Here is an 18,680-nt window from a genome sequence, read left to right on the forward strand (position 1 = left end):
AAAAGCAAGATCAAAAATTGGAAGATGGTCACACTTCATTACTACAAACTACCAGGGAAGGATGAGCTTATTACAGGTTATGTTTAATGAAATCCAAATTATTTTAAAGCCTTGTGATGACAGATGTTATCACAATGTGATCAGGTTTTTGAAGTATTTGTAACTGTGGTTGCTATTCTGTTTAAAAGCAAAGTTGTCCAATTTTCAGTCCACCTTAAGGAGGAACTGGAGCCCAAGTGATTGAAAAACAGTCGTATAGACACTGATGTCATCCTGCTGGAGAACAGAGCATGTTATTGATGAAAGAGATATGAAGAACCTCATCAATAGTGTAATGGCTGCAGCAGAGAATTTTGTCTTACTTATAACAGATGTTGCAAGTTAACTATTTTCCAACAATCTCCAGCTTGAATCAATGTTTTGAACTCCATGGGAATAATTTCACAGTCAGATGTTAAATCTGACTGAGGAATACCAAAGCTTAATTGCCAAATAGAACTCATTTTCCTCTGTAGTAAATTATAATATTATTTTTCTTTTTAATTACCATGCATGTCTTTTATATAAAAACTAAATATAGGCGCTTTAATTATGAAGCACCTGGGTGTAAAAATCAATGGTTTACTGTTACATGCAAAGTGTTGAGGAGCAAAACCTCAGCTCACAATCCCGCTATCCAAATTTTGATATTCAACCATCTTACAAGTTTATTTTGAAGAATTTGCTGTTTTCCAGCTGCGTCCAATGTCCCAAATCCAGCCTTTTCATACTTTAAAATACTTCATTGGCTGCCTTACAATCCAACCGAGTGACATTTGAGCTCCGTCACTTTATTCAATTACATCAATCAATGCTGAAAGCCACAGATGCATCTGAAACGCATTCAGCATTCACTGCTTAACATTTTATAGCATATAGATTTCATATAATTCACAGTGCAGAAGGAGGCAATTCGGCCCATTGAGTCTGCACCGGTCAAGAGCACCCTACTTAAGCCCATGCTTCCACCCTATCTACGTAAACCCAGTAATTGGACACTAAGGGGCAATTTAGCATGGCCAATCCACCCAACCTGAACATGTTTGGACCGTGGAGGAAACCGGAGTGCCCGGAGGAAACCCACCCAGACAGGGGGAGAAAGTGCAAACGCCACACAGTCACCCAACCACTGTGCAGCCATGCCGCTCCAAAATTGGATTGGGATTTTGTTTATTGTCACGTGTACCAAGGTACAGTGAGAAGTATTTTTCTGTGAGCAGCTCAACAGATTAAGTACAAGAAAATAAAAGAAAATACAGAATAAAAGAAAACACATAATAGGGACACAATGTAACTATAGCACTGGCATTGGGTGTCATAGCACCGGCATTGGGCAAATATAACTTTCAATTAACGTACAAATCAAAGTAGTATTCTTACAATTATGATATGGATCTTTCCTGGGCCCCATGCTACTGGCATTGTCAATTATTCATTCTTCTCATGCAAATTTATTTTCTTCTTCAAAGCCACCATAGTCAGAGCATTGCCGACAAGAACTTTAAACCACCCATCCTTCACCCCCCCCCCCCCCAACCAGTCTGAAATTTTCATGAATCTGTTATTAGTTCTTTCCTGCTCCTCAAGTTTTATTTGCTTTTCAGCGGCATCATCAGTAAACATAGTTCACTTCAACAGGTATGCCAATTCACTCAGCTCCGCTTCACCATCATCTTCTCGTGACTCCTCCATTGCGGAACTTGCTTGACAACCAGCTAAACACTAGAAAGACCACAGCTGTCACCATTGTCTTCTTCAACTGTTGAAATCCTGTTCCCTACCCACTGATTTCACTGAGCCAGATTGTTCTCCTGTTTGCCATCCTATCTAACTTTCAGCTCAGTTTGAGATCCAATAAGATCTCCATCACCAAAAGGTTTGCATTTTTAATGCTTATTTTCAACCTCTACAGCACTGTCTGCTTTCCCACTTCCTCTGTTGAAACTCACTGTCAACGGCAGACAAGTCCAATCTCTTTCTTCACCTATCATAAAATTTAACTTGCTCAAAACAAGACAGCATTACCTATTTCCACACCAAGTCTCACTCAATGTTCACCTTCTAAACCTGGAAGTGACATTCTAAACTAACTTGTCCTCAGTTTCTCCTTTTTATTGACACCCGATTTCCCCAAGTTTAAAATCCTGGTTTTGTATTCTCACCCCAACTTCATTTTCTGTCATTTAAAACAAAACTGGTTTAGTACCAATTCGGTTCATTTGATACATTGGTCCAGATATAAAAATCCTAGCTCCATCTCAAGTCATTTTTTTGATTGCATGCTTTTATCATCAACGTCCATGTTTTTTCAAACATTTTTTACCCCGGGAACCACTTTTACCAACCGGCTGATCTTCGCGACCCAGGCCAGCCAACCTTCGCGACACACCATATCCGCTCACCCTTAATGCGACAGGTGAGCCTGGTCCTCAGGATCTCACTTGCTTTGTCATTCAATGTTACATTTCTGCAAAGGACTTAAGCTGATGATTTAAATTCTCTCTGCATCCTTTGAAGAAAATCAAGAGGTTTGTCCTCGAACTCGCCATGCTTGGTCTGCAAATGCCTTTGAAATTGAGTCTTTTTAACTTCTTTGGCTGCATATAGCACACATGGGCTTTGTATCCTAATTTGGATTGGCACAATTAACAAAGCCATACCTCAAGAAATCATCTTTATACTGCTTTCTTCCCAATTTCATTTGTTTCTTTGTTGGCTGTTCACCAGAGGCCCTGGAGCTCTGTACAGAGCTAACACTAGCACTGCTTTGTCCTCCCGTGGACTCGTCTGAGCAGCTCCCTCCAGCAGATTTAATAGTAAGATCATGGTCTGTTTGTTTCTCTGGCCCTCTCTTCCTTATATCAAAACAATCCATCATCAGTTCTTCACAGACTGGTTGCCTTGCTTGCTCGCAGTTGGAAAATGGAGGAATCTCTCCTCAGTGATTCCACGCCAAAAGCATTGACATACAGGACGCATGACGTCAGTGCATGTGCTGGGCACATGATCTGCTCTCTGCCATTGTTTCTGACCGAAAGACTGGGTTGTTCCATTTAAAAGCCAGTAGCAGCCATTGCGCACTTCTCCTGCAATAGAGAACGTCGCAATCGATCACTCCCCAACCCTCCTGACACCCACACAAGATCCACCTGCGGGTCATGACCCGCAGTTTGAAATACCCTGATCTATGTAATACTCTGACCGCAATCAAGAATCAGCCTACTAAAAACCACAAGCAAGGAGCTGCCCAGTAGCATAACACATTTAATATGCTCTATATGGCATGGAGTTTAACTCTAAACTTCCACTAACATCTGTAAATGTGTTTGATTATCTTGGCATCTGTGCCAGGACAGTACCAAGGTGCCTTGTGCCTGGAACGGAAAGAAGTGGGTGAGAGGAATTACTAAAATAAATAAAATTCAGCACTTCAGCAGGCTCTATTAACTAGTAACTTAAGATTCAATGCATCAATTCATCCACAAAAATATCCGCATTAACTTATAATGGAGCTAGGATCTATGAACACTACCCATAATAAAAATGATACAAACAATTGAATTACATACTTTATCTCTATTACACTGAAAATAATCTCAAGCAAAAATCTACAAACATGCCCATGTGAATGGAAATGATGAGGCAGAGGTTGGCTGGCATCACCCACGCAGTAACCTTTCAATAAAAAACTGACTGGTTTTGGAAAGCAAGAAAAAGAAACCACACAATGTTCATTGTATATATTTTTGTGATTCTGTATTTTAAAGATGAAAGCAAAATAAAAGTTGCAAACTTATTTTAAAAATGCAGAGAAGATGCAACACTTTTTGAATGTGTATTGTTTAATTGCAGCAAAAGTCTTGTCACATATTTCAATGCTTGGAACAGAAACAAAATATATTGTTTCACTTAAATATCTACGTCTGTTTAGAAAAGAGCCCCCCCCCCCCCCTCACCGCCAAGACCCTGTGCTGGATTGTTGCTACTGAGGCTGTTAGCTCGATTAAGACATTTCTTGACCCGTCTAAACCAACCTGGTTAAAAAGTACCCCGAAATGTGCAGTTTTCACTCTTGGCAGTGGGTGTAGGATAGAGAAGTAGACCATAGGCGGCCATGGTGAAATGCCAACGGAAGCTGGTTAGATTGCCTACCTCAGTTCTCCGGGATTTCGTTCTTTTTGTTTTGGAAGTTGATTGGCCCGCTAGCCCTCATACTTTCTCAGCCATAGCTCTTACATGTCAACAATGTTAATCCATGCCCCACATCACACACACATCCCATGGTCCCTCGTGCTCTCCATAAGTGGATGGGGACTAACCAGCGTCCCCATCCACTGCCCTTGGTTTCTCAAACTATCTATGCCAAATCATGCTCTCCATCCAACCCCCTCCCAACCCTTCATACCACCTCCATCGCCAGTCCCCAGTGTCCACAATGGCAGACCTCAGGAGCCATGTGGAGCTGCGGAAAAAAACCTTCTAAGACTCTAATACAGCTCTTGCTCCTACACATAACGAATAAATCACCCCATTCATAAAATCCATTCAATTTCAAATGGCTTATCTCTTACAAAAACACATTTCTACTCAGCAGCTACATCAAATCCTTTAAAAGCCTATTTAAGCAGTCAATCAAATGTTAACTCAGAACCGCTTGATGAGCTAATTATAGTTCTTAAAACACAGCCAAATCATTCATAATGACAGAATGATAAGCATTAGGGAAATGTCAGCAAAGAGCTCCATTGAAACTATAAGACCAGGTGCTACTAATTTCCCAACCTACAGTTGTAAATCAAAGCAGTCAAGCAGAGTTTTTTTTAAAACTCTTCCTGACAGCTGCAGCTTTAAGTAGCAGAGCATTTACAAAACTTCAGATTCTGGCAGTTATTCACCTTTCAAGAACCTTTGCATCTCTCCATCAATAACCACCAAAGGTGAGGCGTGTGTTCGAATGGCCCGGCTAAATTCAGGTTTCCTGCCTCTGTGATTTACATCTCGCCCCCTTTCTCTGACCGGCAGAAAATTGGAATTCCACACCTGGGTCTCCCCCTATCTTTATTCAGGGTACATGGACTCTTACCAACTCTGTGAAAATCAACCACTTGTCTTCAAAAAGTAACATTCTCAACATATTTGTCCTCTGTTTTACCTTTCCATCTCTTTCATATTTCAGTATGTTTTAAAACTTTGCAGTTCTTCAACTTTTTATTTCTTTTGAGTTGTCTCTTTTACCGTGGTACTTTTTTGCCCACTCATCTTTTCTATTTCATCTCTTTCATTGCTTCGGTATCTTCAGTTAGTACTTTCATTAGTTTGTGCAGATCTTTTCTTTCAAAGCCAACAGCAAAATTCTAAAATTTCATTCATTTCCACTACTATAGTTATATTCTGTAGCCTTGTATTTCCAACCTAATTCATTTATTTCCCTTTCCTGTTCTTTCAGCCCTTACATAACATAGCCAGGAAATATTGTGGTGCAATTTCATTTTCACGTAATTTTCTGAATGTTTTGTTTTTCTTTCCTTGCATCCATAATTTAGCCAGCAATGACAAATTAACCATTTGAATTTTGACGTACCACTCGAATCTATCATGCAAAAATACCTGACGGCAAGTTTGTCGCAAATGATCCGTTTGAAAAACTGGTCAGCTTGAAGGAAAACGTAAACACTTGAAGAAGAGGAAGATACAAAGCCATGGTGAGAGGGTTGGAGGGCGAGGGGGGGGGGGGGGGGGGGGGGGGGGGTTAGGATAATTTTGGATTGTTCTGGAAGAAAGGGGACATGGGTAAAATGACGTCCTTGTGTGCTGGAAATTTCTACAGGTCTATATGCAAGTAGTGATATTAGGTGACACCAAGATTGGGTTTTTAAAGCCTTCAGACTGTGGGAGGGGGAACGGTTTAACGGAAGCAAGCATTCACACCTTTGAGGTTATGCAAGAATAATGGATCCTGTGGTGAATCTTAATATGCAATAGTGAAAACTAGGTTTTAAAACCGTTTTCAAAGCATCTGTGACAAAGCACTCACCCGCAGATATTCCACCTAGCAACATAATGAACAATGTTGTTCGAATTCCATTTGAAGTCATCATAAGAATACAATGCAGTAGCATGTACTGCATTTCACAATCCACTGAAGATGACTTTTATCTTCCAATACAGCCAAAGTTGTCGAGCGCAGATGGTACGATTCTAGCCACAGTAACTATACGTGTCAGCAAGACTGAATGATTAAGACTTGTGATCTTCGTTCCTTCACAAACCTAAAAAGGAAAATGTAGAGGATAAAAATTAATGTTTAGCTCCATTTTACGAATAAAATGTGACTCTAATCAAAGAGACAATTTCCCTGTTAAGTTGCGCTGGTGCACCAACAGGTACTACTCTGGCCTTGTTCTGGGATACATAAAGCATGTACACAACCATGCATAAACAGTTAAGATTGGGCAGTAACCAAATTTTGAAAGCAGCATTGAGCATTAAAAGGAGTGGTCGGCATCATGGCACAATGGTTAGCACTGCTGCCTCACAGCTCCAGGACCCGTGTTGAATTCCAGCCTCGGGTCACTGTCTGTGTGGAGTCTGTACGTTCTCCCCTTGTCTGCGTGGGTTTCCTCCGGGTGCTCCGGTTTCCTCCCACAGTCCAAAGAAGTGCAGGTGGATTGGCCATGCTAAATTGCCCCTTAGTGTCCAAAAAGTTAGGATGGGTTTTGGGGGTGGGGTGGAGGTGTGGGGTTCTCTTTCCAAGAGCCGGTGCAGACTCGATGGGCCGAACGGCCTCCTTCTGCACTGTAAATTCCATGATTCTATGGACATGCATCCTCCAAAATGCCAATGTAACAAATAGTTCAAATATTTTAAAATATGATATCCTCTGACTATAATGTTTTGCTGCTCACTGTAGGAGTGGCATGTCTGAGAAAATCAGAGGCCGATGACATCAGAAAGCACAGGTTCCAATTTCACCCTGAAATCAGGTATTTTATTCATAAATTTAGATTAAGCCATAATAATACAAATATTTAGTAATTTTCTAAATATTTCCCTTCCAACAATTTCACGTGTTAGTTTTTGGAGACAGCACGCTCTTCCCTTCACCATGGAGCCAATATATTATGAAAATGAAAATCACTTATTGTCACAAGTAGGCTTCAAATGAAGTTACTGTGAAAAGCCCCCAGTCGCCACATTCCAGCGCCTGTTCGGGGAGGCTGGTACGGGAACTATGACTATTATAGACCATAAGAAAGAAGAGGAGTATGCCATTCAGCCCATTAAGTCTGCTCTGCCATTCAATAAGATCATGTTGATCTGACTGTGGCCTTAACAGCACTTTCTTACCTGTCCCTCATAACCCTTGACTCCTTTTCAAACATAAATCTGTCTAATTCAGGCTTCACTACTCTCCATCGAAGAATAGAATTCCAAACACTAACAAACTTTTTGAGAAGAAATTATTTCTCATCTCCATCTTAAATGAGAGAGCCCTTTATCTTTAAACTGCGCCCTCAGTTCTAGATTCCCCAAAGGAGGAATTATCCAATTTCTAACCTCAGGCTATGCCCCCTGTATGGAATATATAGAAAAAAGCTCCAAAGCTCCCCTTCACTGAGCAGAATTTTAGAGAAGATCTGACACATCCTCTTCATAGAAATTGAATCATAGAATTTACAGTGCATTCACCCCATCGAGTCTTCACCGGACCTTGGAAAGTGCACCCTACTTAAGCCTATCCTCATAACCCCACCAACCTTATGGACACCAAGGGCAATTTAGCATGGACAATCCACCTAACCTGCACACGTTTGGACTGTGGCAGGAAACCCAAACACCTGGAGGAAACCCACGCAGACACGGGGAGGAAGTGCAAACTCCACACGGTCACCCAAGGGCGGAATTGAACCAGTGTCCCTGGAACTGTGAGGCAGCAGTGCTAACCACTGTGCCATCATGCCACCCACTTCCACCCACTTCCTCTGCTCCCTCCCTTTATCCTCTCCCTTCATTTATCTCTCTCATTGTACCTACCTACCTACCTCTGACCAAGCTTTTAGTCACCTGACATATCTCCTTCTTTGGCCCAACATAATTTTTGTCTGAGTACACTCCTGATTAATTTGCCTTAAAATATTTTGCTATGCGCGATGCGCTACATAAAAAGCAATTGTAGTTGTACCTCTCCTCTACTTCACCCATTCTCTTCTACTCAGCTTCCTATTTGTTTTTGAATCCCCTCTCCATTTTCATGGAATTCAATCATTCCCATTTGCTTGATGCAAATATTTCCTTATTCTCGACTTAGATTAGTTCAGTTTATCTCGATTCAATGGACGGGATCACAGTGTGTTTTGCAGAGGCCAGTCCCACTGCTGTCAATGGGTTTTCCCGTTGATCGTTCCCTCCATCGCTGGGGAACCCGCGACAGGGAATTGCTGTCTGTGGAGCCAGAAGATATTGATGGGAACCACAGAAGATTTCGACCAATGAAAATACTGTCATTATAATTGAGGTTATTTATCAGATCTATCACAACACTGCACATCCTATGAACTATTTTTTGAACTATAGTCACTGTTATGTGAGTAAACACTGCAGCCATATTGAGCAAAGCTGAGTTCCAGAGTTAATTTGTTTTAGGTACTGATCGTTGAGAATGGAATGTTTCCCTGCACACCAAGAGAATTTCCTGCTCTTTTTTCAAGTAGCATAGGATCATTTACATCTACTTGGATCAACCAGAGCAGACAGACTTCGCCACACGTTTTTTAAAAATTAATTCATGGGAAAGTGGGCATCATCAGTTTTCCCCCCATCCCTTGAGCTGCGTGGCCATTTCAGAGTAACACATTGCTGTGGATCTGAAGTCACAAATTTGGAGCAGATGGCAGATTTCTTTCCCGAAAGGGAAGTACTGAGCCAGACGGATTTTTACAACAATCATTTCATAATTATCATTAAACTTAAAATTTCACCATCTGCATGGTGGGATTTAAACCAGAGTATTACCCTGGGTTTCTTGATTATTAGTCCAGTGGCAGTACCGCTATGCCACCGACTCCCCCTTAAGGGCATCATCTCTCATAAAATAGCATTTCTTAAGAATTGCACGAAGGTATCAGACTAGTTTATATACGCAAGCCCTGGAGCGGGGCTCCAATCGGCACCTTGCAAATCAAGAAATGTGAGTTCCACCAACTTGGCGGAGTTGATATTTATTTTACACCAAATCAGGGCTTGTACAAGTTGAATAAAATATTAAAAACATAGATTTGGCATGAATAATGGAATGCTAATTAAATTCAATAAAACATCAATAAAAATTTAACATTTGGTCAGAAAGCCACACAGATCAGAAAGGCCAAAATTCAACAGTTAATTGCTCTCAAGTTCTCACTCCTAGATCACTAACTCGCACTGTAATTTGCGCATATGGTGGGGTGGGGCGACATGGTGGCACAGTGGTTAGCCCCAGTGCTTCACCACACCAGGGACCCAGGTTCACCTCGGGTGTCTGTGTGGAGTTTGCACTTTCTCCGTGTCTGCGTGGGTTTCCTCTGAGTGCTCCTGTTTCCTCGCACAGTCCAAAGATATGCTGGTTAGGTGGATTGGCCATGCTAAATTGCCCTTAGTGTCCAAAGGTTGGGTGGGGATACAAGGCTCGAGCAGGGATTGGGCCTAGTTAGGGTACTCTTTCAAAGGGTCGACACAGACTTGATGAGCCAAATGGTCTCCTTCACTGTAGGAATTTGTTGATATAGAACATCAGATGAGAACAGAATTTGCCTCAGCTGCCCACCATATCAAAACCCCTATCTAGATGAACTACCAGAGGGATGTCTTGACCATGGCATTTTATCCTTCATTTCATTTCATGTCTTGACCATGGCATTTTATCCTTGCAAAAATCAACACCTTATTGACAGGAAAGAGGAAAGATGTACAAATGGTATAACAATGTGCACATTTGAAAATGAGCTCCATACTGAATTGCTGGAGTGTTAGTAATAATCAACTCAATACAACAAATAGAGAGCAATAAAAAATTAAGCCCATTTATAAGAACATAGCCATGGTATTACCTAGAATCTCTGTAATTTATTTTCTTTGTAGAACAGATTACATCACTTCCCTTCGGCATATTTCAAACAAGCAATAGCTTAAATATCTAAAATTATTTGCAATACGCCCCAAAGGGTTTTTCAAAGTAAATTCATTGCAGTGTTAATGTAAGCCTACCTGTGACAATAAAGATTATTTACATTTTACAAATGAGCACTAACAAAGAAATCAAATGAACCAAAAACAATCCAAAACTGTAACCTCAGCGATTCAGTATTTGTTAATGCCAAACTGAGGATGCGATTCTCCAACCTTGTTGCACTCTCGCTCGAGTGAAACGAGGCCGGTGAATAGCGGGAATGGCTAAAAACCAGGCGCCAAACAGTTTGTGATGCAATCGGCTCACTCTGGTCGGCAAAATCGGGATCACGCCTTAGTGTGGCAAGAATCCATTAATCACAAAGCTGCCAACCTTTCCCAACAGAAATCAGTATTCCAGATACCAAAAATCAGTATTTTGGCAGTAAAATCGGTATTTTCATTTCAAAGAAAAATGCCCACCAATCTGAAATACAGCTTTATACCTTTACTGCATAAATCGAAAACACAAATGGAAAATGCAAATCCAACCGTGCAACTGGGCGTAGCACCACCATGCCAACCCCTGGACTGTGTGCACCCGTCCAGGGGCAACCCTTGTCCCTGCCCACCTGACTACCCATAACCACCACCGACTTCAGAGGCCGCTGGCAGTGTGGCTGAAGGCTATCATTAAGAGGGAATTGGCAATCATAGTTAAGTGAAGACTGCACACAACCCACATGGATTCCATGAGTGGGCGGGCCATGTAGCATGTGGGAGTTATTGCCGAGGATCCCAATCAGACAACGATGCCTGGACACTGTGCTGAACACGGAGGAAGGCAAGACCACACACGCAGCAGCTCATATCTGAACATCCAGGGGAAGGGCCACAGCTCCGAGGACATGTCTATGGCCAGAGGGTGGGGGAGTGCCACGGGAGGGGACCAGCGCCAGGTCCAGGTGATGTTATGTGGGTGTCCGGGGTACAGGGTCTGGGGTCCAGTGAGGGACGCCTGCTGCAGCCGGGAGTGCTGAGGGGGGTGGGATCAATGGGGGGGAAATGAAGGGTTCCTGGGTGGGTTCCACCCCTGTTTGTCTGTCTAACACCCTCTCCCAATTCCTTGCAGAAATGGAAGCTATGGCAGGGATTACTGACCCAGCAGAACTTGCCCCAGTGGTGCTGCTGCTAGGCAGAGTGGCCAGACGCCGGAGACAATGGCAGCAGCAGCGGTGTCTGCAGATGCTCGAGGCAACGGCCCACATGGTGGACCCCACCCCACACAGAGGACCCAGCCATCCTTCAGGCCAGGGAGTGACCCAGAGGGGGAAGAGTCCTGCGACAGCCCAGGGTGTACAAGTGTCGCTCGTCATTCGAACAGATGACGGACAGCGCATGCAGCAGGAGGCTCCGCCACAATTCGGGGTCTTGGCACCACATGCAGAAGGAGGACACCCAACCTCTGTGGCCATCAAGGTCACCGCAGCCCTGAACGTTTACACCTCAGGTTCGTTCCAGGGCTCAAGTGGGGACCTGTGAGGCATCTCACAGGTCACAGATGCCCTGTTGCCTGGGTGGAAAACTACATCAACTCTGACATGGACCACGCCCAACAGGATGCCCAGGCAGCAGGTTTCTCCACCATCACCGGGATGCCACAGGTCCAGAATCCAAAATGTGCAGATTAGTTGGATTGGCCATACTACATTGCCTTTAGTGTCCAAAATCACCCTTAGTGCTGGGTGTGGTTACTGGGTTATGGGGATAGGGTGGAGGTGTGGGCTTGGATAGGGTGCTCTTTCCAAGAGGCAGTGCAGACTCGATGGGCCGAATGGCATCCTTCTGCACTGTAAATTCTATGAATTCTATGAGCTACTGGGATTCTGTCGGTACCATCAGCGGGTCACTATTGAAGGTGGGGGGGTTGATGATAACCCACTGAGAGACGAGAGCCGGTGCTCCTCAATCTATGGCATAATCTGACCCATGCCTGTCTGCTGAGTGCTCACTCACACCAATCACCTACACCCGGTGTGTCTGGGGAGGGGGGAGTTGCCTGGACAGATGGGCCAAGGGTTCGGAGGTCAGCCCGCATTGCAGAAGAAAGTGACAGAGGCATCATACTGGTTGCGATCAAGAGTGTTTAATGTGTTTTACAATTCCCCATTCTCCCAATGGTGCCGCATGCCCCCCCCATCCCCCCTCCCCTCAGTGATCCATGATGTGCTTGACCCGCCTAGCTTTACCTTACGCCTAGGTGCCGCCCCAGATTGCACACCAGAGGTGGAGGCAGCCAGCTGCTTACCTCGTCCCGTGGCCTTCGATGCCACTGGTTGGTGTTCTGGGGCTCTGGGTTCAGAGAACCAGGCACACTTGTCGGCGCAGCCTCAGGAGGGGTGGAAGTCGGGGCAGCTGGTGGCTACCGTCGCAACTCCACGGGACGGATATAGGTTGGCACCCAACGCCCCCTCCTCCCTGTTGGTGCCCTTAGGGCTCTCGGGTTCACCTTGGGACAGAGGAGCAGCTAGTTCGAACCCCGGCTGCCCCTGCATCATATGGCTCTGCCAGCCCTGGAGGCATCCAATACCTGCACCATCGTATCGACGCCCTCGCCGATGTTCCTCAGTGACTGGGCCATTCTCTGCAGCGCCTCAGCAATGCCCACCTGCGACTGGGACAAGCTCCTCAGCATCTCGGCCATTTCCATCCGCGAGCAGGACATGTCCCACAGAACCTCATCAAGGTCAGTCTGGTACTGGGTGACATCCCTCAGCGAGTCGGACATTATGCCGAGACCCTCAGCCATGGCGTCACCGACTGCGTGACTCCGTGGACACCTTCACTAATGCTGCCGACGTCGTGCACCAGGCTCTCCACTGAGGTTGCTACCCTTGCAGTGTTGGTGCCACCCATTGCCAGCAACACCTCCTTCGCCCGTAGTCTCTGGTACTCCTCCAATCAGCTATGGATCGGCTGAAGTGTCACTGACATCTCCCTCTGAATGTGCTGACTGCACCCCAAGTCTTCATCAGCTTCGGGATGACCTCTTCCATTGGCTCACCATCGGGTTGGAACCCAGCTGGGTCTTAGGATCCAGCAGACCTCCGACTGCTGTCTCCCCTGGGGGGTTCCTGTCTCCATCTGATGTGCATCCGCTGCAGTGTGCTGCTCACCAGATTGTGCCCCCGAAGCATGTCCATTAACTTTCCCACTGAGATGCATGAACCCGCGCTGGTGGAGGGTGGGGATGACAACTGTGACACCTTGATCACGTCTTCCTCAGAGCTCCCCTCCGAGGTGGTCTCCTGGGAGGCTGGAGAGGGTGCCTCCCAGGATGGGCCTCCGCGTGGGTGACCCGCCCTACCCTTGGCCACCCCAGTCACCTCCAGGGCCCGTTCCTCGAAGGAGTTGAGGAATCTTAAGTCCGGCATCCCTCCACCAGTCTGGGCCCTCTCCAATGATTGCGGGTGAGCTTTTCCTGAGGAGACATGAGAAGGCTTCATTAGCTACAAGCGTGGTTCGAGTGGGGTGTGAAGGAAGGGTTCGCGGTGGGGTCGGTTGGGGTTGAAGGGAGAAGGGTTTGCATGGAGAATTGGGGGGGGGGGGGGTGAATGCTCGTGTGTGGGGCAGAAAGGTCTGGGGGAGGGGTAGATAGAGAAATACAGCACAGAACAGGCCCTTCGGCCCACGATGTTGCGCCGAACTTTTGTCCTAGGTTAATCATAGAATTTTGGACAATTTTTCATGGCCAATCCACCCAACCTGCACATCTTTGGACTGTGGGAGGAAACCGGAGTACCCGGACGAAACCCACGCACACACGGGGAGAATGTGCAGACTCCACACAGACAGTGACCCAAGTCGAAATCGAACTTGGGACCCTGGAGCTGTGAAGCAATTGTGCTATCCACAATGCTATCGTGCTGCCCTTAAGAAGTTAACCTACACTCCATTATTCTACCCTAATCCATGTACCTATCCAATAGCCGCTTGAAGGTCCCTAACGTTTCCGACTCAACTACTTCCACAGGCAGTGCATTCCATGCCCCCACTACTCTCTGGGTAAAGAACCTACCTCTGACATCCCCTCTATATCTTCCACCATTTATCTTAAATTTATGTCCCCTTGTAATGGTGTGTTCCACCCGGGGAAAAAGTCTCTGACTGTCTACTTTATCTATTCCCCTAATCATCTTATAAACCTCTATCAAGTCGTCCCTCATCCTTCTCCGTTCTAATGAGAAAAGGCCTAGCACCCTCAACCTTTCCTCGTATGACCTATTCTCCATTCCAGGCAACATCCTGGTAAATCTCCTTTGCACCTTTTCCAAAGCTTCCACATCCTTCCTAAAATGAGGCAACCAGAACTGCACACAGTACTCCAAATGTGGCCGTACCAAGGTTTTGTACAGCTGCATCATCACCTCACGGCACTTAAATTCAATCCCTCTGCTAATGAACGCTAGCACACCATAGGCCTTCTTCACAGCTCTATCCACTTGAGTGGCAACTTTCAAAGATCTATGAACATAGACCCCAAGATCTCTCTGCTCCTCCACATTGCCAAGAACCCTACCGTTAACAGCTGTATTCCGCATTCATATTTGTCCTTCCAAAATGGACAACCTCACACTTATCAGGGTTAAACTCCATCTGCCACTTCTCAGCCCAGCTCTGCATTCTATCTATGTCTCTTTGAAGCTGACAACAGCCCTCCTCACTATCCACAACTCCACCAATCTTCGTATCATCTGCAAATTTACTAACCCACCCTTCAGCCCCCTCATCCAAGTCGTTAATGAAAATCACAAACAGCAGAGGACCCAGAACTGATCCCTGCGGTACGCCACTGATAACTGGGCTCCAGGCTGAATATTTGCCATCCACCACCACTCTCTGTCTTCTATCGGTTAGCCAGCTTGTTATCCAACTGGCCAAATTTCCCACTATCCCATGCCTCCTTACTTTCTGCACAAGCCTACAATGGGGAACCTTATCAAATGCCTTACTAAAATCCATGTACACTACATCCACTGCTTTACCTTCATCCACATGCTTGGTCACTTCCTCAAAGAAGTCAATAAGACTTGTAAGGCAAGACCTACCCCTCACAAATCCGTGCTGACTATCCCGAATCAAGCAGTGCCTTTCCAGATGCTCAGAAATCCTATCCCTCAGTACCCTTTCCATTACTTTGCCTACCACGGAAGTAAGACTAACTGGCCTGTAATTCCCAGGGTTATCCCTATTCCCTTTTTTGAACAGGGGCACGACATTCGCCACTCTCCAATCCTCTGGTACCACCCCTGTTGACAGCGAGGACGTAAAGATCATTGCCAACGGCTCTGCAATTTCATTTCTTGCTTCCCATAGAATCCTTGGATATATCCCGTCAGGCCCGGGGGACTTGTCTATCCTCAAGTTTTTCAAAACGCGCAACACATCTTCCTTCCTGACAAGTATCTCCTCGAGCTTATCAGTCTGTTTCACACTGTCCTCTCCAACAATATGGCCTCTCTCGTTTGTAAATACTGAAGAAAAATACTTGTTCAAGACCTCTCCTATCTCTTCAGACTCAATACACAATCTCCCGCTACTGTCCTTGATCGGACCTACTCTCGCTCTAGTCATTCTCATATTTCTCACATATGTGTAAAAGGCCTTGGGGTTTTCCTTGATCCTACCTGCCAAAGATTTTTCATGCCCTCTCTTAGCTCTCCTCCTGGCTATCTTGTATCCCTCCAGCGCCCTGTCTGAACCTTGTTTCTTCAGCCTTACATAAGTCTCCTTCTTCCTCTTAACAAGACATTCAACCTCTCGTCAACCATGGTTCCCTCACTCGACCATCTCTTCCCTGCCTGACAGGGACATACATATCAAAGACACGCAGTACCTGTTCCTTGAACAAGTTCCACATTTCACTTGTGCCCTTCCCTGACAGCCTATGTTCCCAACTTCTGCACTTCATTTCTTGTCTGACAGCATTGTATTTACCCTTCCCCCAATTATAAACCTTGCCCTGTTGCACGCACCTATCCCTCTCCATAACTAAAGTGAAAGTCACAGAATTGTGGTCACTACCTCCACCAAAATGCTCCCCCACTAACAAATCTATCACCTGCCCTGGTTCATTACCAAGTACTAAATCCAATATGGCCTCCCCTCTGGTCGGACAATCTACATACTGTGTTAGAAAAGCTTCCTGGACACACTGCACAAACACTACCCCATCCAAACTATTTGAGCTAAAGAGTTTCCACTCAATGTTTGGGAAGTTGAAGTCACCCATGACTACTACCCTGTGACTTCTGCACCTTTCCAAAATCTGTTCCTCCACATCTCTGCTGCTATTGGGGGGCCTATAGAAAACTCCCAACAAGGTGACTGCTCCTTTCCTATTTCTGACTTCAACCCATATTACCTCAGTAGGCAGATCCCCCTCGAACTGCCTTTCTGCAGCTGTTATACTATCTCTAATTAACAATGCCACCCCCCCCCCCCACCTCTTTTACCATCCTCCCTAATCTTGTTGAAACATCTATAACCAGGGACCTCCAACAACCATTTCTGCCCCTCTTCTATCCAAGTTTCCGTGATGGCCACCACATCGTAGTCCCAAGTACCGATCCATGCCTTAAGTTCACCCACCTTATTCCTGATGCTTCTTGCATTAAAGTATACACACTTCAACCCATCTCCTTGCCTGCAAGTACTCTCCTTTGTCAGTGTTACCTTCCCCACTGCATCACTACGTGCTTTGGCGTCCTGAATATCGGCTTCCTTTGTTGCTGGACTACAGATCCAGTTCCCATTCCCCTGCCAAATTAGTTTAAACCCTCCCGAAGAGTATTAGAAAACCTCCCCCCCAGGATATTGGTGCCCCTCTGGTTCAGATGCAACCTGTCCTGCTTGTACAGGTCCCACCTTCCCCAGAATGCGCTCCAATTATCCAAATACCTGAAGCCCTCCCTCCTACACCATTCCTGCAGCCACGTGTTCAACTGCACTCTCTCCCTATTCCTAGCCTCGCTATCATGTGGCACCGGCAACAAACCAGAGATGACAACTCTGTCTGTCCTGGCCTTTAACTTCCAGCCTAACTCCCTAAACTTGTTTATTACCTCCACACCCTTTTTCCTACCTACATCGTTGGTACCAATGTGCACCACAACTTCTGGCTGCTCACCCTCCCCCTTCAGGATCCTGAAGACACTGCCCGGTTTAGGTCGTTAACCGCTTTTCAACACTGGAGGCCAGTCCTCCTGATCACACTCTCAGAGCTTACAGCCGCTGCCACTTCATCCCAGGCAGCAGTGGCTGCTGCAGTGTGGCTCACCTTCCGGGTAACAGGAAAACTCTCCCAGCCTCCCCAGGTTCGCATCACCGAATCTTGGGACTGGTCTCCTCAGTGCCATTGTTGCGAGCTGACTGGGGTTGGTGGAGCAAGTGCTGCTCAACCTTGTTAGTGGGGGTCTGGCCAGCATAGTCCTGGCGAATTGTAGGGGCAGCAGGGTAGCATGGTGGTTAGCATAAATGCTTCACAGCTCCAGGGTCCCAGGTTCGATTCCCAGCTGGGTCACTGTCTGTGTGGAGTCTGCACGTCCTCCCCCTGTGTGCGTGGGTTTCCTCCGGGTGCTCCGGTTTCCTCCCACCAGTCCAAAGATGTGCGGGTTAGGTGGATTGGCCATGCTAAATTGCCCATAGTGTCCTAATAAAAGTAGGGTTAAGGGGGAGGTTGTTGGGTTACGGGTATAGGGTGGATACGTGGGTTTGAGTAGGGTGATCATGGCTCGGCACAACATTGAGGGCCGAAGGGCCTGTTCTGTGCTGTACTGTTCTATGTATGGTGAGCCTTCAGTGGTGGCGAGAAGCTGTGGAGCCTTGTTAAGTAGACCAATTAACATTGAATAGCATTCACTCAATATCCAATTCTCAGAAGCAAATAAGAAAAGACTAAACAAAGACTAAACATAGAACATAGAACAGTACAGCACAGAACAGGCCCTTCGGCCCTCAATGTTGTGCCGAGCCATGATCACCCTCCTCAAACCCACGTATCCACCCTATACCCTATACCCGTAACCCAACAACCCCCCCCCCCCCCCCCCCAACCTTACTTTTACTAAATTAAAATGCCACTTCAAATGTTTAACTGGTGAAGCATGTTAATTTTCAATTGAAGCACTGTGGCAATGAAATGAAGAAAACCAATTGCTCAAGGGAGATGGAAGTAGCTAGCAGTTGCTCAGGGAGGTGGATGGAACCCGCTGGCCCAGAGAAAGGAACATTTTGAGGTATTTCCTATTTAAATCTTTGCGAGAGTACAATAATGACTATGCAAGATAGAAGCTGGTTACTACCTTCTTCTTTCCAAACGATTTCACTGGCTCTCGAATTACAAAATAATTTTAACTGTTTCATGCTTACAAAACAATGAAAATTAAAAGAGTGCAAATTATAAATTTGAAACACGCATTTCGTATAAAAATCAATGA

General features: G+C 45.6%; 1 protein-coding gene across 3 annotated transcripts in view; it reads right to left on the minus strand.

Annotated features, from left to right (window-relative positions):
- tgfbr3 (transforming growth factor, beta receptor III) overlaps positions 1–18,680 on the minus strand; it is a 207,375-nt gene that overhangs the window by 177,401 nt on the left and 11,294 nt on the right. For all 3 annotated transcript variants that reach the window (XM_038793815.1, XM_038793814.1, XM_038793816.1), the window contains exon 2: positions 6,074–6,308. In XM_038793815.1, coding sequence (XP_038649743.1) covers positions 6,074–6,167 — 94 coding nt within the window. In that variant the 5' untranslated portion in view covers positions 6,168–6,308. The remainder of the gene's footprint in view (positions 1–6,073; positions 6,309–18,680) is intronic.

Source organism: Scyliorhinus canicula, chromosome 4, assembly GCF_902713615.1.
Source record: "Scyliorhinus canicula chromosome 4, sScyCan1.1, whole genome shotgun sequence".
In the NCBI taxonomy this organism is placed as follows: domain Eukaryota; kingdom Metazoa; phylum Chordata; class Chondrichthyes; order Carcharhiniformes; family Scyliorhinidae; genus Scyliorhinus; species Scyliorhinus canicula.